Raw genomic sequence first — 22,126 nt, 5'->3', positions numbered from 1 at the left:
TTTTTTAGTAAAACTTGGCAAATACATAACTTCAAAGAGTAAGATTAGTCTTTCAGTTTTGTTAGTTGTGAGATAAAAAAAAATGGTGGGAGATGGAAAAGTGAAATGATAGAAAATATTTCATTTTCCCTTTTGTTTGGTTTAAGGTAGAAAAGTGAAAAGATGAAAAACTTTTTTGTTTAGTTAAGAAAAAAAAATGAGAGGTAGAAAGTGGTGTGTTACATAAGTTTACTCCCATACCCTTATTAAATAAATAAAAATAGTTTATAAGCAAAAAAAAATGAAGGTTTGAAAAAAAAAATGTGGAGGGCGTATAGGGGTAAATGGGCAAATTCTCATCTAAGCCTCACTTTCTCCCCAATTTTTTCAACTTGGGGAGAAAACACCCAAACTCCAGCAAAATCACCCACTCCCCCCTTTTCCTTCCCCCCAAGCATGAAAATAAGTCCAACTAAAGAATGAAGTACCATGTTAAGGGTATATGTATTTACTCTCTCACAGCTGATACTCAATTGATACTTAGCTGTGAAGGAGAGGATACATATACCCCTAACAGGGTATATTTTTCCCAACCAAAAAGGCCTTAAAGAGTTCAAGCCTTGCCAGGAAGCTTCTAATTTAGCAGTGTCACTTTTTGTATCCACTTTTTTTTTTTTTTTTTCAATTATAATATGTTGTTAACTTTGCAACTTGAAATACCAATTGCACTACAAGAATCTTAGCTTAGTGTCACTTTTTGTATCCACTTTTTTTTTTGAGAAGATTGTATCTATTGCATACTTCACTAATTATAACTTGTCACATATTTATTTTACTTTCCTTAGGTACTGTTCCATTCTATTTTTCTCACATTAATTATGGATTCTCTTAATTATATAGCTTATCATAAATATAAAAAATAAAACTTCACATCACAATAATTTGAAAGTTTTTAATAATTTTTCCTTATAAAATACTCAATTTAAAATAATAATAATAAATTCAAATACATGTGATATCTAATTAGTGGAGCATAATTAAAACAAATTTCTATCTCCTGGCAATTGAATTATTAAAAAAGTTGTGTATAGCCACTACATACTCTTGGTGCAGTGATCACTTTGAATTATTAAAAAAGTTATGTATAGCCACTACATGCTTTTGGTGCAGTGATCACTCCACAAGTATAAATATTTGTGAAGTATGAAGAACAAAAGTTGAAATTCAAATCTCTAAGAAAGAGTTTTACGAACATATACGTTTAGATTAGGTTTAGATTAAGATAAAGTAAAAATTCTATTTTGTAATAGAAAAAAAAAAAAAAAAAAAAAAAAACACTCAAGCCTTATCCATATCGAAAACTCGAGAGTGCTCTTAGTCGTACATTTATGATGCCTTGACCCCACTCTCTCTCTCTTTCAAGGAAAAGACAGAAGTCAAGACAAAAGAAAGAAATAATGCACGAGATCCCAGAAAGCACTGAGAGAAAAGCTTGCTAGTTGCTACTAGTAAATAACCAAGCAGCCCATAAACCCAAGAGAAAGAAATGCATAATAAATAAATTATTAACTCTGAAGAAAAATGTCTCATCTACTATTCTTCTTCTCACACTCTCCCACGGCCACTGCCACACCTCGCTCCCTTACCTTCTCTTGCTTCAACTTTTTACCTTTACAAATACTTCAGCATCATCATCACCATCCACTTCCAATATCTTCTTCTTCGAAACTGAAGCTAAGTCCAACCCACCACCCGTTTCTTTCCAAACCCATCTCACCTTCAAGCTCAAGGCCTAGTTGTTCATCCACAGAAGATCTCCACCTTGTTTCAACAACCGGTAATTGTATGGAAATTCTCTTTTTAAAGCTAACACTTTTACAATATATACTAACAACCCAGTTCTTGTTTTCTTTCTTTTCTATTTGATTTGGTGGGCTTTGGCAGAATGTTCTGATGGCAGTGTGTTGTTCCGGTTTGCCAATGCGAGTGAGCTCGAAAAAATTGAAGAAGAAGAAGAAGAAGCTGGTTACAATTACAAGGACTTTCAACATAATTTGTATTCTGACAGAGAACAAACAAGTAACCCATCTGAAGTGGATGATCAAACGTCTATAAGCAGAGAGATTACTAATACTGATACTGATAGCAGTGTGGTAAAAGCAGCAGCCGTATTACATACCAACATAACTGATTCCTCTGCCAGTGTTATTCAGGATTTAGGAACCAATGTGCATATACAGAAGGATTCTATTGAAGATCTCCACCTTGTTTCAACAACCGGTAATTGTATTGAATTTCTCTTTTTAAAGCTAACACTTTTACAATATATACTAATAACCCAGTTCTTGTTTTCTTTCTTTTCTTTTTGATTTGGTGGGCTTTGGCAGAATGTTCTGATGGCAGTGTGCTGTTCCGGTTTGCCAATGCGAGTGAGCTCAAAAAAATTGAAGAAGAAGAAGAAGAAGAAACTGGTTACAATTACAAGGACTTTCAACATAATTTGTATTCTGACAGAGAACAAATAAGTAACCCAACTGAAGTGGATGATCAAATTTCTATAAGCAGAGAGATTACTAATACTGATACTGATACTGATACTGATAGCAGTGTGGTAAAAGCAGCAGCCGTATTACATAACAAAATAACTGATTCCTCTGCCAGTGTTATTCAGGATTTAGGAACCGATGTGCATATACAGAAGGATTCTATTGAAGATGGTAAATATGTCATTATGAGTTCTAAGAATGAAGTTGATGCATCCAGTATTTCTTTGGTTCTGGATGTGGTTTCAGATTTTGGAAAGGTTAGTACTCCTTGTGAGGAAGTTTCAGGTGAGAAGATTTCTGGTGAAAATAGAATCCAAGCGAAATCTTCTGAATCCGAGTCCACGGTTGATCAAGTATCCAGTAGTTATGCTCTTGAAACCAGTAACATGGTGAACGCTGATAAGGATCATAGTGTGGATACAAATACAATGGTGACTTACATGACTGATGAAAAAAGTAATGAAGGCAATGTCACTCAAGAGATGATGGATGTGTCCTCTTCATTAGAGGCCAAACCAATTCTCGATAAGGAGATAAGCCATAATCCAGAGGATGAATCTGTTAATGCAGATGAAATTGAAAGCTCAACAGTGGTAAGTCCCTATATACTTTTCTTATAAGTAGTGAGCAGCCATTAGTCTTGGTTTGTGTCTAGTTGATTATTAGCAGCTCAATACATTCTTATTCTTGCTATTATGCTTGAAGAAGATGATAGATATTCAAATGGGGTAAATAGTATTATGACCATCAATTAACTGATATGCTTATAAATTTGAGTAGTTAGTACATAGTGTTCCTCTCCTCCAGTGGCAGAACCAGAAATTTCATTTGGGATTTGTAGAGTTGTTATATATTATTGAAAAATTGGGAACATATTGAAAAAATTGTGCAATCTTAGGGGTTCGTTTAATTTATATACTTTCTTAGATATGTTCTTATAGATTGTGGGTTCTAAGGGGAAATTAAAAAAAATTGGGGGGCCATTGATAAAGGTTTAATGAAAAAATCTAGCAAGTGAAACTTTGTGATATCTCAATAATCCTTTCCTCCTTTCACTGTCACTTCTAAGTGAAGAAGCGATAGCACTTTCCAGTGTCTCTTAAGCTGTCAATATTCCCCCTTAGTACTTGGAGCTTAGCACTACAAACTAGTCCATCTAGTTATGCTTTATATTGTTTACTCTGTTTGTATGTATTTTGACTGCATTACTAGATATGGTTTTTTAGTTATTGGGCTCTGTAGCATATTGTTTTCTGATCTGAAGCAGAGGAGATAACATTAAATGTGAGTTAATAGTGATTAGAAGAAAATAATTGTACTTTTAAGTTTTAACCCTTTCAGTTTGACCCAAAATTCTCCTTTTTCTGTTGTATTAAGAAAATGTCATAATTCTTATAATATAGCATAAAGTATGGGTAATATATGGCTTGTTAACTTTTGCAACAGTTAGAAGACAAAGTTGCAATTTTAAGACAAGGGATCAAATAAAAACTTAGGTCCAACTAGGAAGGTGAAAAGGATTAATAGCCGTTAAAGATTTTGTAAATGGAGCAAAAGGAACCAAAATTCTGATGACTATGAAAAATATGAGTATAACAGTTTACATATGCAGATAATAACATGTGGCCTCCATTATTTATTAAGAAAGAGAAAAATGAGTGTGCCTTCTATCAGCCATTATAAATAAAAAATATTTATGATTAGTTGACAAACTTGTCAAGTGAAGCATCAGTAAATTTATTCTTGTTAAATTAGAAGTATTTACCTGCAGGTGATGATGCCTGTAGCCACTTCATTAGAGGCCGAACCAGTTCTCAATGAAGAGATAAGCCATAATCCAGAGGACGAATCTGTTAATGCAGATGAAATTGGAAGCTCAACAGTGGTAAGTCCTTCACTTTTCTTATATGTAGAGTAGTGAGCTTTATTCTTGGTTTGTTTGGTGTTGATTATTCTTGTTATTATGCTTGTAGAAGGTGATAGATAGTGAAATTATAAAGAGTTAGATAGTATCATGACCATATATCAACTGATATGCTTGTAAATTTAAGGACAAAGAACTTTAAGAAATTCTTGAGTAGTCTCCCCCTGCTGCCAAACGAGAAATTTCATTTTGGGTTTGTAGAGGTTTTATATATTGAAAATTTCAGTACAAAACAAAGGTAGAATAGAAATATCTATCATTTGGGGAGGCAACATTGTATCTGCATCAGATATGATGCTACAGTATTCTTGATTTTGTATTTGATACAACTCAAATTTATCCTTGAATAAAAAGTTTCAATTTAGTTTAGGATACATGATTTAGATACTTGCCAGATACACCATAGATACGTTTAGGATTTATTTGAGATTAAATTTTATTATTCATGCCAAAAAAAAAGGACTGTTATAAAAAATTAAAAAAAATTTTAAAAAAATAATGAAAATTTATGACCATAGGTGTTTAAATTAAATTAATAAAGTCTTTTGAAAAAAAATCAATAGGAAAAAACAAAGAAAGAGATGATTTTTATCAAACGATGTCAAAAACAGTTCTTTTCCAGACTTAGCTGCTCATGCTAGTCTTCTTTCACCTCTTCTCCAAAGGCATTCAATCATGCTCTTTTATATACTTTTTTTTCCCTTTTAAATATCTTAATACTTTTTTTATAAAAATATAATATCTTTAAATATCATGAAGTATCATATTCGTTTCCAAAAGATGTATTGATGTATTAGAGTTGTATTGTATCCGTATCCATATTCAATAAGATTTCCATTTCCTCCTAATTGCACGATTCTTTCTACAATGGTTTTTTTTATTATTATTTGGTATTTCATTTAGTTCTGCATCTGGCTTTGAGCATATATTATCTGAATGTTTGCTTCATACAATGTTTTGCTGTGATTGCCAATTTTCTTATTCGGTGATTTGCAAACTCAAGCAATTCTGTATTTTGTCATATGTAGTTAAATGACAGTGTGCATTCCTTGTATTCGAAGGAAGAATTAACTGTATGTGATGCACATGAAAGCAATGTTGCTCAATTAACAAATCCGAAAGCTGTAGAATTGATTTCAATTGAGAGTACTCCTAATGGGTATGCTACTTTTTGACTCTTTCTTCCCTTCCCACATGTAATTTTCTACATTTTGGTGTTCTGGATGACTTTATTTACTACAGGACATCTGGAGTTTGATAGAGTTAACTATAGCAGAAAATTTTGCCCCTAGTTTTTACACCATTCCATATACTATTCGCACTCCATTTATGAAAAAATGTATAATTTTTAAATGAATAAATAAATAAAGTGAAGAAGTGAAGGAAAAACTGAAAAAACGTATAAAAATTGCCCATCAATGAAAGGGACGAAAAAATATCCTTGAAATGTTTCCATCATTTTCCATCAAAATAGGCTAATTGGTTTTACAGATATCTACTCAATTTTCACATGACAAAGACTGAAATTGTAATTATTCATTTTACATTCTTTCCTTTCCCACATTTTCTCTATGGCCATGCACTGAATTATAGGAAAAATTTTAAAAATAAATAAATAAAACCTTATATTTGAAAATTTATTGATGCTTCGCAATTGCTTGACCACCCAAGGAAACAGCCATGAAAGAAGTTGAAATGAAGGGCTTGCCTTGGGTGTTGTTTAAGCCAGTCTGCAACTCTTGCAAGTCACTGAATCCAACCACCATTGCTTCACCCAAGGAGACCAAAATATGAATTCTTTCCAACCCCCAACCAAACCCTCTATGTGTGTGTGTGTGTGTGTGATTGTCATAAGCCAAAAATGATTTCCTCTCTTTGCCTTTCAATCTCTAAATTTCTTATAAGATTGAGAGGTGAGTAAAATCAAAAAAATCAAAATCAAAAATCAAAAGAAAATAGAATTTTAAAGGAGGACTTGTTAAACCATACTAGCACCTTCTTCCCCACCCCAATCTTTTCTTTTTCCTCACTTTCTTCCAATTAATTTTCCCCTTTGTTTTCTGGATTATTTTTCTTGAATTTTCTGTTTTACAAGTCCTTGAAATTTAACAAAATAAAGTAACAGATGGCACATGTGGGTACTATGTCACATTTAAAATCACAAGCTGTTTGTATATGTAATAATGATATATGTATACACGAAGTACTTGCTCATAAGACATAGTAGTATTGCTCACCTTCTATAGAAAAAGCTGAGATCTTTGAAGAGAAGACCATGGTGAGCAAGTATCCGGAGTTCTGGAAAATTTACTCAGAAAGAGTTATGTACTATTCTGTTCCTCATGTTTGTTCATTGTATATACACTCAGGGAGCAAATTTCCACAGCAGGACTTGTCCTATATTCTGGTGCTGCTCTATTGCCACATCCCTCTAAGGTATGTTCTTAATTTCCTTGTATTATGACTTGTTCCTTCAGTAAATGTTATATAATATTTAGAAATTGTGGTATAGTATGGTATAGTATAGTATAGTATAGATGGATAGATAGACATGTTTTACATTACGCAGAGATCACTCGAACAAGTCTCCCATTCCCCTCCCCCCTGGGGGCCACAAACTTTTGACATGTGCATTTGACATTTACACTTTGTATAAGGACAGGGTAGAGGGATGGAAAGACTTAAAAATGGGTAGGACAGAATAGGCAAGGGAGAAATAAAATCCATTTGGGATAGGATTTAGAGGGAGGACCAAAACCCTTCCTAACTCACCATATCCAATCCACCCAAAATAGATGGATTGAAACTCTTCTTTCATTCCTTCCACAACTTTACAATTTTTCCCTGTATTCTTATGTAGAACACAGGATGCTATAAGCAAGTTGACAACAAGAGGTGGCTCTCCTTCCCTTCCTCCCTTTTGGACTCCTCTTCCTTCTTCCTCATTTCCCTTCCCCCTCCATCCCTCGTACTTTCTGTCCCTTCTATCAAACATTGTTTTAGTCAAGCTAGATGTTACAGTGAAATACTCGAACCGAGTAATTAAATGTTTTGAAGGTTTTACATGTGGGCATTATAGTTGAGCTTTTGGGTTGATGTGACTTTTAGAAAAGCTCATTTTGCCTAAATATTGAAGTTAATATTCTTGAATTTGAGTGCTAGTGTCCTTCCATTTAAGAGTCAAAATAGATTTTGGATTACTTTAATATTTTTTTTTATGTGATGTTTGGCTTGAATTTGAATATTAAGGATCAGTAATTCGAAAAATAATAATGACCAGGCATTGACAGGTGGAGAGGATGCTTATTTTGTAGCTGGCCAGAACTGGCTAGGTGTGGCTGATGGAGTTGGTCAGTGGTCACTGGAAGGTATCATTTTCATGATATGTACGTTTTGCATAAAGCATCTATTATATCAAATCATGCAATATCAGAGTTGACTTATTTATATTATGCTTCCACCTTATACCTCAGGGATGAATGCCGGGCAGTATGCCCAAGAGCTCTTGGAGAACTGTGAAAAGATAGTGTTAGACTCCAAAAGTGTTCCAATGACCAAACCAGAAGAAGTTCTTATAAGAAGTGCTGCAGAATCACAATCTCCTGGATCATCTACTGTTTTGGTTGCTTACTTTGATGGTCAGGTATATATTTCCCCATACTTAAGACTTCAATATATTCCCATTTGTGGTTAGTATCAATAAATTTAGATGGTTTTTTGGTATTTTTTACCTGTTTGAGGATCTAAACACAAATATGCTCATTAAATCTCATTAGTGATCCTCTCCTTAGGTTGAGAAAATAATAAGTTTGATTATCAACTTAAATGGAATTGAATTCAGTATTACAACCTTTTTTCTTTATAACTAATAAAAATTTATTAAAAGAAACACAAACAGGTGCAAAACTTGAAAGAGTGATTATTAACAAAAGTTCAGAAAAGTTGGCTGACAAAACTCGGGAGAAGTTTTATGCTTCCTACAAGCCCTCTCACCTAGTAATGCTTTTACATCTCTAGGAAGAAATGGTTCTGCTTCTAGAGCAAAATGTTATTTTTAGGAACCATCAACTCAAAAGGTCAAGTTGTTTGAAAATGGACTTGCATGTAAATAGCTGAGCAAATGACCGAAATTATGGTACCCCAAGGTCCAAACTAAAGAACTCTCTGTCAAACATTACAAAAATTTCCAACATATTGTAAAATTACATTCCAATAAAATCAAATGGCATTGGCAAGGTAGGTGACAGAAGGTTTTGAACTACCCAAGACCATAACCAGATCAGACTACTTGAAAATTAGTGCCAAAAAAAAAAATAATAATAATAATAATAATAAAACAAAAAAAAAAGGGCATAAGCTTTTGCATTGTTACGCCCACCCTAACCAAAGAAACTGCTTTCCAATACCTCTAGAGTCAAGATTCTGATTTTGGGAAATGTTTGTATTACCCTAACAGGAAAAATTCTTGTGACCTCTAGTTTGGTTTTTATCAGTTTAAAATATAGCAGATGACCTCTAATCACATGCAAAATGCAGCTTTGAAAAGTGTAGTTGAAACCCATAAAGAAATTCATTCTCTTGAGATGCTATTTACGTATCAGTCACAAACTCTTGGCTGCTTTAGCAGATTGAAACCTAATAAGGATCATGCATGCTGCATGTTATGGGTTTAAACCCTACCAGATGGCCTTGACTTGTACAGAATGCAGCTTTTAAGAAATCACTATAAGCTTTATGAGAGACAAACTAGATGCTAAAAATCAAATTCTGCAGATGTTATTGTAAACATGTTAACAGCTGCTAATATCAGTAGGTGTAAAGTAGCACCTTGTGTTGTCAGATTTGATTCTGAGGCAATTTGACTTGGACGACTTACAGGGTTTAAATGAGTTCATTCAAAAAAATAAAGGGGAACAATGAATAAAATATCCTAACCACAAAAAGAAGAATTGAAAGAAAAAGAAGAATGAGAAGAATAGGATGATTTTACCACCCCCCACCCCCCGCCCCCCCCCAAAAAAAAAAAAAAAAAGCAAAACAAAACAAAACAGGAATTATCTTGTTTTTGTCACAAATCACATCACAAAACATTATTTTATATTCACCTTAAAATTTTATAAAAGCACCCATGGCTGAATACCTTTTAATATCACAAACCTATAATAACTATAAGATAAAGAATATTTGTTTAGAGAGAAGTGAAGGGAATAGGTTGAAGATGGAAGGGTAAAGTACCGAAATGATTATTGAAGTTTTATAGGAATTTTATGCATCCACATAACATAAATTCCCTAACTAGTTCATTTTCTATAGAAAATGATTTGGTTAGGTTTTGAGATTTTAGATTGACAAACCATGAACAAAACTGTTTTAGTTAGTACTTTAGAATGTCAAAGTGCTATTAAGATTGCTGCCTTGGTGCTGGAAGTTACTATGCTAAACTATGTTGCTCGACACCTGCTCAACCGATTGAGAAGTCAAGATTAAACAGATCAAGCTACATCTTGACCAATCGAATATCATGATTATTGAAACATAAAATTCAGCCCGTCAACCCATTAAGTGATTAGGGTTTTGTGTTAACAGCCTAAAGGTATTTAACAAACCCTAATACACATCCAAGAGACTTTTGGAGCTGCTCTATTATCTGAAAGTTTTGTGCCTCTTGCTCACAAAAGTCACTATTGGAGATCATTCTACATACAATCTGAACCGGCAATATTGAAGTTGTGCAAACCAGTCATCTCATGTACTGGATCTATACCTTCAAGTGGAGTTTTGAAGTTGTGGACTGGAGGTTCATGTTGGAACAGGTCTATATCAAAGAAGTCCATGGATCTCGAAGCTGAGTTTTCTTTTTCTTTTTCTATTTTTTTAATCAAAGGTGATTGTACCAAAATTAGTTAACACAAACAAATCTAAATAGGGTGTCATTGTTTTGTCTGTCTAGCCATCAAGGTAGTGGTTTGTTTGTCGGTATGAGTATGGAAAGCTGTGGGTTGTTGAGAAAGTAAATTTATCTAACAGATACTGGGCATTTCTTTCCTTCTTTCAGTGCTGGACAGTTATAAACTCTTACAATATGATGCTTCACGAACATTTTCTTGCAAGGCTGTACATCAACTATTACAATTTCAATTTATAGGTTCTCCACGTGGCCAATATTGGAGACTCAGGATTTATAGCAATAAGAAATGGTGCTGTCTTTAACAGATCATCTGCAATGGTTCACGGATTCAATTTTCCATTACAGATTGAGAGAGGTGACGATCCCACAGAATTCATAGAGGTACATTGGATCAAAGTCATTAGTTTTCCAACCAAGTCTTCTAAATTGTATAGGCACAATATTTTTAGAAATCTGTTACTAGTTAAAACGATAAGAACACTATTTCTTCACTTTATATCCCAACTCTTCTTGAAAATTGGTCTGTTGAACTTGTCCATGTTCAAGCACAAGGTGAAGGGCACAAAAGTTATGAGAGAAGAATAAACACAGAATTCTCCTAAATTATATGTTTATGTTTCAGGGAAACACAGTTGATTTTTATGAAGGAGTTTTAGCATAAACATGTCTGTTTCAGGGTTACAAAATAGATCTGGATGAAGGAGATGTAATTGTCGCTGCAACTGACGGCCTTTTTGACAACTTATATGAGAAAGAGATAGCTTCAGCTGTATCGAACTCATTGCAAGCCAGTTTGAAACCTCAGGTCTGCATTTTCAACAATATCCAATGCTTTTAAAAAGAGAGAGAACTGATTGACATTAATTTCATCAAGCCATAGATAACATGTTATTGCAAAAGGCCTGTGGTGCATATAGCAATCAAATATGAATGGAAGCACACCATTGCTGTTCCCTTTTTGGTTCTTATACTGGATGCGTCCCTATTTGCAGCAATTTCATTTTATAGATGTCAAACAGCACCCTCCTTGACCGTTGGCCATACAAAATTATCTCTTAAGTGGGAACTAATCTTCAGCTAACCTGAAGATATTTTAGGCCTTAATTATTAACAACCTTGCAGCAGTTTCTAAGATGCCTATTTTTGTGGCTCAGGATATAGCAGAGTACTTGGCCATGAGAGCTCAAGAAGTAGGGCGGTCAGCATGTGGAAGAACTCCATTTGCAGATGCAGCCCAGGCAGCGGGGTATGTGGGATATACTGGTGGCAAGCTCGATGATGTAACTGTCATTGTGTCATTCATACAAAAGAGATCCAGCTCTAACTCACAGTAAGTTTGACCTTCTTGATATCATTTTTCCATTTGTAAATACCGAAATTCCAATCTTTTTATTTTTGTGGAATGTAATATATGGTGATATTCATTCTTAATTATTGGATGAATGCTAGTAAGGTCATATTTTGCTCTTTGATTTTAAGCTTTATTGCTCTGGACACCTATAATGGAAGTAATTATTGAGGCTTAGATTTCTTTAAAATCAAAGGTCTATACATGGCACCATAGTTGGCTGGAAGCACAATGTGCTTGCATGGCATTTTGTATTCCATAGATCTTTTTACGGTGTCCAAGGCTCTTATCCCCATTTAAGAGGGTGTTCTCTTGGTTTACATGTTAACATTCAAGTACTCTGGCCATGAAAATTCAAGAAACAGTGTAGAAAATGTGTTGCGTTACAGACATTGTACTTCACATCAAATCAGATATCTTTTTAACTTTTGTTCCCTTCAAATCTAATTTTGTGTGTTACATCTGACACTGAATTCTTAAACCAACCGTTACCAAAGGCAAATAAGCCTGACAGAACACTCTCTCTTTCTCTCTTAAATACTTTTGACACACCAAATAGAAATGAAACTGTGCAGAACAATGCACTGCAGGGATGACCACAATGCTAAAATTTTGGCAAAAGCTGGAACCTTTCCCAGTCTCCTAACCCAGTTAAGGCTGAATTTGTTATCAACGCCCATTAGCTTGACAACTAATCAAATCACCTCGCATATAGCTAACATTGTCCTCAGATGTTTGGTCAAGTATGATCATGGATTTTTCTCTTTCCTCTGATTCTTGTAATTAATATTAGGAGTTCTATATTTGGCCTTTCTTTTGTAATTGATACACAAGGAACTGAAGCACACTTGATCTGACGTCTATAATGCAGTCCAAAGTTGAATAAAATTCTATCAAAAATATTGTTGTTGAGTACACTTATCAGTTAGTTGAGCTAGTAATAAGGTCTCTAATTATGGTATAAGAGGCTTAGATTTCTGCTGTACACCAGAAGATGAGGTTTAAGGGATGGCTGAGGTTTTATATCCTGTTGTGCAACGCATTTGTATTCATATTTTCTAATTTGTTATATTTGCAAAAGAGAATCTTGATGATCTTTCTCTATCATTTCTGGTTAAGTACAGTTTGATTACATCCATTTCTGTTGGGTTAGTGTGTTTCTAATACTTAAGACCATGAAAGTGAGTTTGTGAGGATACTAGCCATTCCTTAAAGCAAGGTGCTCATTGACTGCCAATTGCAAGTTGGTCAATAACTTACTTCATAATATAGGGTTCCATATGAAATTTAGCTCTTTGGCAAATGCAAAATTTCTTCAATGATCGGGTCAGTAACAGTTTTTTGTTAATAAGCTGGTGTGCTGCCTCCTTGTTGTGTCATTTTTGTTATTAATTTCTGTAAGGTCACAATTTGAGACCCAAGCCCAAAATGTATGGAGTCTTAGTCCAATGAGCCCAATACAATGAATTTGTAGAGAATGGGTTAAAACTTAGACCTTAACGAATCAGATGATCGACCAATAGGTTTTGATGATAAAGAAAGAAAGGTGACACAAGTTTACTAGGGAAAGACGTCCTCAGATTTTACTCAAGGAGGTTAATTCTTAAATATTGTTTTTTAATACTTTGTTACAAGTCTGGTCTCTAGATTTGCTCTGGGGCTTCTTTCTTCCCTTCTTCTCTAGTTTATACTATCTTCCTCTCATTTCCACCGTCCACGTGTAGATTTAGATTGATAGTACTGATACTTGTCCCATCAGCCCCTTCCCAAAGTCTTTGGGAGTGATTGTAAAGGCTGAAAAGCATGGTTCAGTTAGTTGCAGAGCATTTAATGCAATAGTAGCAGTTTTCTCTTAGATATTTTCATATCTTCCTTTGTCCTGTTCTTTCTTAATACTTATTCTATTCCATGGAATGGTCCGGAGTGTCGCTCTCAATGGCAAACCATTTCCTTTGTCCTCAGCCTTGAAAGTCCAAGGAGGAGTTCTTCCTCGGACTGGGCCCTTGGCCCAACATATACATAGGTATGGGTTTCTTGGTCTTTCACCCCCACACATAGGTATGGGTTCCCTGGTTTTTTCACCCCCACAATTTCCTTTGATCTTAATATTTGATAATAACATTCATGTATATGCTTGTAAACGTTTGATGTGTGGATAATTAGGTTGTTGCCCTGCTTTCTCAATAAATTTTACTTTTTTAATTATCTTTTTGGCCTTTTAATTTAGGAGAAAGGCATCACACAAATGATCAGGTTGAAGATAAAATAGAGAAATATTTTGTGGGATGGGTTCAAAACTTCAAATACCATTTGGTTGGTCGATCAGATAAATGGGAAGTCATGGAGCGGGGATCTTTAATTTTATTGAGACTTTAATGATTGGGAATAAAAGTAAACAACTTCTTTTCTAAACTTTCTTTACTCAAATATACCTTGGAGAGAGGATTGTGATAGGCTGTGTTGGAGATTGAACAGGAGCAGCTAGTTTGATTCTTGTTCATTCTATATCGTCCTTCATGGTATTAGTGCAACTTCTTTTCCTTGGAAGAGTATTTAGAACCTTTTTCCCTCTCTCTTGTGTGTGTATTTGTTTCTCAAGAAAAAAAAAAGGTTCGAAAGAGGGTTTCTTTTTTTTTCTTTTTCCTTTTTTCTTTTTTTTAAATTTTTGTATGGAGAACAACTTGGAATAAAACCCTTACTTGTGACATTCTCAAGAAGAGTGGTTTTACTTTAGTGTAATATTGTGTTTTGTGTGCTAGTGCAGTGCAGCAGTGAGACAGTAGATCATCTCTTGGTACATTGCTTTGTAGCTAGTAATTTGTGGAGTTACGTTTTTAGATCTTTCAGGATTTAGTGGGTGTTATTGAAGACAGTCATTGATCTCTTGTTTGGTTGGTGGAATTGGTTTGGGAATCATTCTTTAAATATTCATAATTTATTCCCTTTATGGTTGTTGTGGATTTTGTGGAGAGAATGAAATCCCACTTTGAAAATGCAGAAAGTTTGATGACTCAATTGCAAGCATTATTAATAGGACTTTTGTTCGACTGATCTGTTAGTTTGGTATTCATTTTATAGATTTACTTGAGCTATTGAAAATGATTAGAAATGTAATAATATATATGTAAATACAAAAATTAAAAATACATATTTGGCTCCTAAAATTTAGAGTTATTTTAATTTTGGCCCTTTATGTTTCAAATTTTTCATTTTGGTATTTCATTTTTTATTTCATTTTCATAAAATTGAAGTAATCAATAAATTTTAAATCGATCAAAGTTATCAACTGTTAGAAAGTTAACATAAAAAATATATACAAGGATAAATGCAAAATAGAATAATAAAATGTAAAGATGTACCAATTCAAAACTCTTTCCAATTTATAATTAACTGAAGGCAGTTGTTCAGGCTCTAACAGCAAAGAAATTATAAGGTCTTTCTGGACAAATGACGTGATTCACCATTCTACTAAAAGACTTCTACTTGTTTAAAATTGCTGAGTTAAAAAAAAATTAACAGAAACTAATTACTGATTAGTAATTTTAAATAAATGAGAGTTTTTTAGTAGTACAATGAACAAATAACGTGATGCACAGTATTATATAATTTCTAACCACGGCATCAAACAAATAGCACTTTTATTGCGAAAAGCAAGTGGTTCTTATGTTTTAGAGATAATTTAAGTGAAAGAGTACAGTGTCTTTAATTTAATTGGTTTGGGCCCCTTGACATAACATAACATGCTCCACTGTCTAATGGAATCATTATCATGTTGCAATGCCAGAGACACAGGGCAATTGCTTCAATTCGTGAAGGAGTCCACATCATTGACAAACGAGAGAGAGAGAGAGAGAGAGAGAAGCATGTTTTCTTACAAAAATATTTATTTCACACTCGTTCACACACTATTTTTTTTTTTTTTTTTTGCTGAATCGTTCACACACTATTTCATGCATATATTTATACTCGATGTGATAGAATGCATCACATTTTAAAAAATTCATATTTTACGCATAAAAATGAATGTAAAAACAAATTTAAAATAGTAGATGTGTAAGAATCAAAATCGGTTTTTTCGGGTAAGAGAATTCACATGGCATCGGCAATTTTGGGATCCGGATGCCAAAGCCGAAGGGTAACTTGGCAGTTCTTTTTGACACTTTGACCTAATAATAATATACTATGGAAGGGAGCACATAATTATTTTTTTGGGTCCACTCACTTGAAATCACATATGGGACTTCACGGGGCCAAGCAATCACAATTATGACGATTAGCCATGCCTAGCCAAAAGAAATAAACATAGGAGTAATATATAATAACATAGTGAGTAGGAGAGAGAGAATGGTGCATTGCTGCGTGCATGGGTCACAGACGAAAGTGTCTTAATCATTTGGAGAGAAGCAAAGTTAGTATAATCATTGCATGGTCCAATTCCCCCTTTTGAATTTTAAATTTGGAGAACTTTTAAAGTCTCAACACTCATGAAGCTCCTTCCAGCTTTGATAAGTCTCTTGCAAATAAAAAGAATTTAATATTTCTGTCACTCTCAGATTTGCTAAAAAATCTTTCTGCCCATATTTGTGGTGTCAGTCACTCTCTATTCTCTAACATTAATTATGTGTAGCATATATGTTTTAGGTTTTAGCTAAGGGAATTCAATTTGTGGTCCTTGGGTTAGCATTGGGGTGTAAAACCTCGGTTGCTATTTTACGAACCAACACTCCAAAAATATTAGCAATCATGAATAGTAAGTTCTCAAATATACAACTTACTATTTATGTATTGTAAACATAAATATATATATATATATATATATTATTGGAGAGAGAGAGACAAAGAGGAAGAGAGGAAAGAGATGGAATAGAAGAGAGAGAAACAATTTTTTTATATAATTTGATTGCGTAGTTTATATTATACTATTTTATTAGGTTGTGTGTAATAATAAGAACTAAGATGTTGGGTGCATTGTTAAACGGGTTAATAAAATAGATAAAGTAATGTTTGAAATTATAAAATAAGTCTTTTTTTACATAATCAGATGTGATTGCGTCTTTAGGTGCCTTTTGGATATTAAGGATTTTTATTTTTTATTTTTTTTGAATAAATATTAAGGAAATCAATATGTGCTTTTAGCATATAAATTCTAAAGGAATGTAATAATGTCGACTATTAGTTTAGTAAGAATCTAACATTGAAAATTCTTAGAGATCCTATAGTAGCTAATTATTACCGTTGAAAATGTTTCTATATGCTTTCATTTTAACATATGAAAATACTATAAGAATAGCCTATTTACTTATTTGTCCTATATAAAAAACATGGTCATCGTCTAAAGAAACAAACCGATATCTGACTTGCCTTTTTATTATTCCTCGTAGAGAAAGAGGCAATTACAATTATTATTTTCGTCAAACATCTGGAGGGGGAGGGACAATACTTCTTCTTGCCTTTCAAGTGAAAGACTGTTAAGGGTAAGACTTAAGATAAGAGCAAAACCGCTTCCCCCACCAGAAGCTTCTTTCTCATTGATAATATGAAAAACATAATTATGTAAAAAAAAAAAAAAAAAAAAAAAAAAATCTAGATTAATTTAGAGAGAAACCTATCAAACTTTTTTTTTTTAATTGGATGTAAATTTTGAAAATGAAAATAGCATAAAAGTTAAAACACCATGGAGAGAACTTTGAAACACTATGTTGTTAAACTACATTTTTTAAGTTTTAGAGTCCGTTTGGTAATGTTGTTCTAGTAACATTATTTGTATTTTTTGGAAATACATGTGGGTGAAAAAATGTGTGGAAATACGTGTAATGTTATTTAAAAACTGAAAACATGTGTTTAAACACATGTAACAAATTTTTTTGTAAAACATTGTTTTTTCAAATTGCATGTTTTTAAAAAGACGAAAAATAAGTTGTATCAAACCATGCAATCATGCTAAAAAGATGAATTAGACAATAATTGCATGATTCTATTAGTTAAGGATGAGGGTTCTAAAGCTGAAGTAATTTACCCTTTGAAGTTTGAGAATTTTTTAATTTAACACTCTAAAATTTCAGAATTTGGATTTTATCTTCTAAAGTTTTGGGATGTTTAGATTTTACATCCTAACATTTCAGAATTTAGATTTTACCTCCTAAATTTTAGAGGTGTTTGGATTTTACTTTCTAAAGTTTTGGGGTGTTTGGATTTTACACCATAAAGTTTCAGAACCAAATACCCCCAAACTTTAGGGGACAAAATCTAAATTCTGAAACGTCAGATTGTAAAATCCAAACATCTCCAAATTTTAGATAGTAAATTCCAAATTTTGAAACTTCAGAGTGTAAAATTCAAACATAATTTGTAGTTTACCCAGTGAGTTGCTATTCTCTTTTCTTTTTTATCTGATTTTCTGGTATAGGTATTATGTGGTGATAGTGGTTGATGTTGGTTGTGATTGTTTTTGTGTTGTGGGGGTGGGGGGGGGGGGGTGGCAGCAATTGCTGGTATGGATATTATATATGGGTATTATGCGGAGGTGGCTAGTTTTGATCGTGGGTGTGTGGTGTTTGGTTATTTTTGTGGTTTGGGTGTGGTGGTTGATTTTATTTGTGGTTGTAGGTGAAGAGAGAAAGAGAGAAGTAGTTTAAATTATTTTATTAGTCTATCTATACTATTATTTAAGGGACTTCCCCTGTTTGGGATCCTCTTTTTTTGGTTCAAAAATGCCCCTACATCTCTATGTTTAAGTAGAGACAAAATTAAAGGACAATCAGGTAAAAATACAACTCTAACTCCCACTAAAGTATTGCCTAAGATATAGGGTCACTCTCCTGTTGATTTTCAAATTTCTTCATCCACTTATAAATTAAATTTTCAAAAAAAATTATATATATAGAATAAAAACATAGGTTTTTTTTTTTGTTTTTTTAAAGCCTCATGCTAATATTAATTTATTGGGTTATATATAAAAATAGAAAATGAGATGTTAGGTAAGTTGTAAAATAAAATGATAAAATAAATAAAGTAAATTTTTATGGTATAAGATATAACTTTTTTAGCATCTCGGATGCTAATGTTCTTAGAAAATAAAAAAGAAAAAAAAAGATAAATACACTAAAAATATTTACTTGGTTAGGTCGACTCTCATGCGATGGGATCCACCACATGAAAAAAGGGGACAGGAAGTCAGGAAGTGTGTAAACAGTAAACACTCTTTCGGTGTTGAAATAAGATCTGTTTACTCAAACAAGAATTAGTACAAGCATATCCCCAATCACATGGATATAGGCTTCTTTCTTAGCGTGGCCCTAGGAACAAGTAACGGCCGAATCAATCATATCATATGATTTGATGAACCTCAAGATATAGAATTTGTTAATTCCAACTTTTTTTTTTTTTCAAATGGGCCGTAACTCTTGCATAAAGTTTGTTGATAAGTGTGAATGTGTACGGCCAGAAGCGACAGATAAACCGGGTTCATCCCATGTTCATTTCGAGATCTATTAATGCCAACATAATAAGAGGTAATTAATTCATGTCTTTTATGTGCATCACTTTTTTTTTTTTCCTTTTAAACAAAATATAAATTCTATTCCATCTTAATATTTGTAAAGTGACTATTAGTCTATTACATTAAGAGCGCATGGTAGGGGGAAAATTATTGTATACTCTCGAAGTACCAAAAATGTATAGTCCTTTCTCTCATATGAATGATGGATCCCACCAATTCTTAATTAAGGGTTTGGTTGGTAGGTTCTCTTATGACTTTTGTAAATGAATTATTTTAGAAAAATTTTGATATTACTTCTATGAGAAATATAAAAAATTATAATTCAATTACTTTTTTCATTTTTCATAAAATATTTCTAAAAGTATTCTTTAAATAATTGCTCTCATTTAGGCCATTTGTTAACAAAATCCCTTAATTAAAATGAGTAGAATGTCAGCTCAATGCACATATTAAATATATATAAAAAAAAATTGTGTAAATATTGGTGAATTTTTATTAGAGTTTTATTTAGAATAAATTAGCTATTTTGATAATAATAAAGAAATGTTATTGGATACCCTACGAGCATTAGTTTATGAAATATTTTTTTTAAAAAAATTATGGGAAAAGAAAAAAGCAATTAATTTTTTTGGTAGCTTTTTTATGTTCTTCATGAGAGTGATGTCAAAATTTTTCTAAAATAGTTTATTAACAATTACCCTAAGGCAATCCGTTAATAGAATCCTATTATTAAGAGTCATGTTAATGAGTACCCTTAGAGCAATTTTTTTTTATCAGACCCTTAGGGCAATTGTTAATAAACTATTTTGTGAAAGTTTTGACACCACTTTCATGAAAAATATAAAAAGTCGTCAATATTATTAATTGCATTTTTCTTTTCCCATAACAAAGTTTCTTAAAATAGTTCATGAATCAATACCCTTAATAGTATTACAACCTCAAAAACACGTTAATTTTACGATGCATATCCATCTTTCTCAATCTCAATCTCAACAAGACAACAACTTCTCTTCTCCCCGGTTAATACCCTTCACGAATTCACAACTTTTGACCCCAAAAAATAAAAATTCACAAATCAACCCTTTAAAAGTTTTAACCAAAACAAAATTTTTTTTTTGAAAGAGTTTCAATTTATGGTGTCTGCTTTTGATAATAATTCTTTATCATCAGACTAAGACACTAATCAGTTTTTGGTATAATGGAAATTGAACTCCAAATCTCTTATTCAACTATCAAATACTTTACTAATTGAGCTAACCCGATGCTACTGCCAAAACAAAATTTGATCATGAATGAAGAAACATTTGGTCATGGGCATGACAGCTGGCAAAAACAACAATTGGAGAAGCAACAAATGCAACTCGCACAACTGGGTTAAGGACATTGAACAATGTTGTTCGAGCCTCACTCCACATCTTCTTTCATACAGCCATTTTGGATTTATCATCATTCACTTTTCATCACTCTCTCTCTCTCTCTCTCTCTACACCACGCGCCATGACAAGTGGCTAAATCACTACTTTTCGTTAGAGCCAGCCTTTTATCTTCGAAACCCATCGTGCAAACAACTGTTGACTGTTGTGGAGCTCTAAAGAGAGAGTGCCAAGAGAATAATGAATAGAAAATGAAACATATCAGAGAGGTATTAATTTTCTTTTATTTTTTTAATAGAGTTTTAACCTAAGAATCTGTTCTTGATAGTAACTATTTATTATCAGAAGACACTAGTTAGTTTTTGGTATAGGCAATGATTGAACTCTAAATCTTTTATTCAAGCATCAAAAATTTTACAAAGCCTAATTATTTTGTAAGCTTATGTATCCTTTAAGAATGGAGTCAAAATTTATGAGTTAGGGGAGGAGGATAAGTAATAAATAAATAAAAATTCTAAGATTCTAAATAAGCATTTATACAGCATTAACAAAAATAAAAACATAAAATCATTATTTTTTAATACATAATAATGCAATCATTTACTACAAAGATAAAGACACAAAACACTATTGTTTTTTACTACATTAGAGTATTCACATTATCTTACACAAAATTCTTGTTTATTTTAGCATAAGATTTTTTTTTAATATATATATATATTTACTTTTTTAAAAACCCTACATTAGATTATTTATTTTAAACTACATTTTATTAAAACAAATACTATTTTCTTATCAATTTTTTATTATTATCCTAAATTACATCTCTCTCTTCCTTAACCAAAAGCCATTGCCATCAATTTAAAAAATTACTAAAATATTTATTTGCATAGCTACAGTAACTATGTAAATTTATATAATTATCGTAGTACAAATGTATTTTTGCAAAAAGATACGTAGATTGCTGCAGGTGCATTTTGGGGTTAATTGGGCAAATATTGGCATTATGCTATTTTACAACAACTACTTATGCAAATACTTTTACAATGAAATCAATGTAAAACTGTAAAGCATGGGGCCAATTATAAAATTGTTGAGAATATACCCTTTTATTTCTTAAGGTTAGGGCCGGGCCCTAGCTCCATCCCTTGTATGCCTAACCTAAGCTCTCTTTTCCTATATAAACTCTACTTAGAGTTCATTGTAACTGTAAATTGAGATTATAGTAAAGATATAATTGTCAAGCCTTTCTCTTTGTGGACATAGGTCGTTAGACCGAACCATCTAAATCTTGTATTCTCTCTCCTCCCTATACTCTCATAAAATATACTATCATAAAGAGTTTTTTTTGGTGTGTATAAAATATGTTTTGTTTTTTTTAGTGTTCAATTAATTTTTGCTTATGGGCACAATAATTTTCATATCTAATTCACAACTTACGAATTGTGAGTTGATAACGTAAAGTGGTTAGTCACATATATGAGAAATTGTCAACAACTCAATTGTGCAAGTTGTCAAATTATAAAACTAATGTGCGATTGGTTATCTCT

The 22,126-nt window shown here is 32.6% G+C and overlaps 1 protein-coding gene across 10 annotated transcripts; it reads left to right on the top strand.

The window, feature by feature from the left end:
- Positions 1-1,481: 1,481 nt before the first annotated feature.
- LOC126705432 (probable protein phosphatase 2C 62) lies at positions 1,482-14,756 on the top strand. 10 transcript variants are annotated; one of them, XM_050404437.1, is made up of 12 exons: positions 1,488-1,816; positions 1,924-2,259; positions 2,367-3,118; positions 4,297-4,410; positions 5,478-5,608; positions 6,819-6,885; positions 7,730-7,817; positions 7,923-8,092; positions 10,595-10,738; positions 11,034-11,162; positions 11,512-11,687; positions 13,630-13,879. In XM_050404437.1, the coding sequence occupies exons 1-12, from the start codon at positions 1,561-1,563 to the stop codon at positions 13,862-13,864; spliced, it is 2,598 nt and encodes an 865-aa protein (XP_050260394.1). In that variant the 5' UTR covers positions 1,488-1,560; the 3' UTR covers positions 13,865-13,879. The 10 variants fall into 10 exon arrangements, with proteins under 10 accessions (XP_050260400.1, XP_050260396.1, XP_050260403.1 ...); XM_050404441.1 differs by lacking the exon at positions 13,630-13,879 and adding an exon at positions 14,470-14,756 and having other exon boundaries at positions 1,490-1,816; XM_050404442.1 differs by lacking the exon at positions 13,630-13,879 and adding an exon at positions 14,465-14,756 and having other exon boundaries at positions 1,490-1,816.
- Positions 14,757-22,126: the final 7,370 nt, after the last annotated feature.

This window comes from Quercus robur, chromosome 11, assembly GCF_932294415.1.
Source record: "Quercus robur chromosome 11, dhQueRobu3.1, whole genome shotgun sequence".
NCBI classification, from domain to species: Eukaryota; Viridiplantae; Streptophyta; class Magnoliopsida; order Fagales; family Fagaceae; genus Quercus; species Quercus robur.
This window is presented reverse-complemented; position numbering and strand designations above follow the sequence as displayed.

What these genes read in the sequence shown, in the direction of transcription:
- LOC126705432 (XM_050404437.1), top strand. Translation starts at nt 1,561, where the DNA reads ATGTCTCATCTACTATTCTTCTTCTCACACTCTCCCACGGCCACTGCC. An exon ending in AAATTGAAAGCTCAACAGTG is followed by an intron (nt 3,119 to 4,296) that starts GTAAGTCCCTAT and finishes ATTTACCTGCAG; the next exon opens with GTGATGATGCCTGTAGCCAC. An exon ending in AAGCCAGTTTGAAACCTCAG is followed by an intron (nt 11,163 to 11,511) that starts GTCTGCATTTTC and finishes TTTGTGGCTCAG; the next exon opens with GATATAGCAGAGTACTTGGC.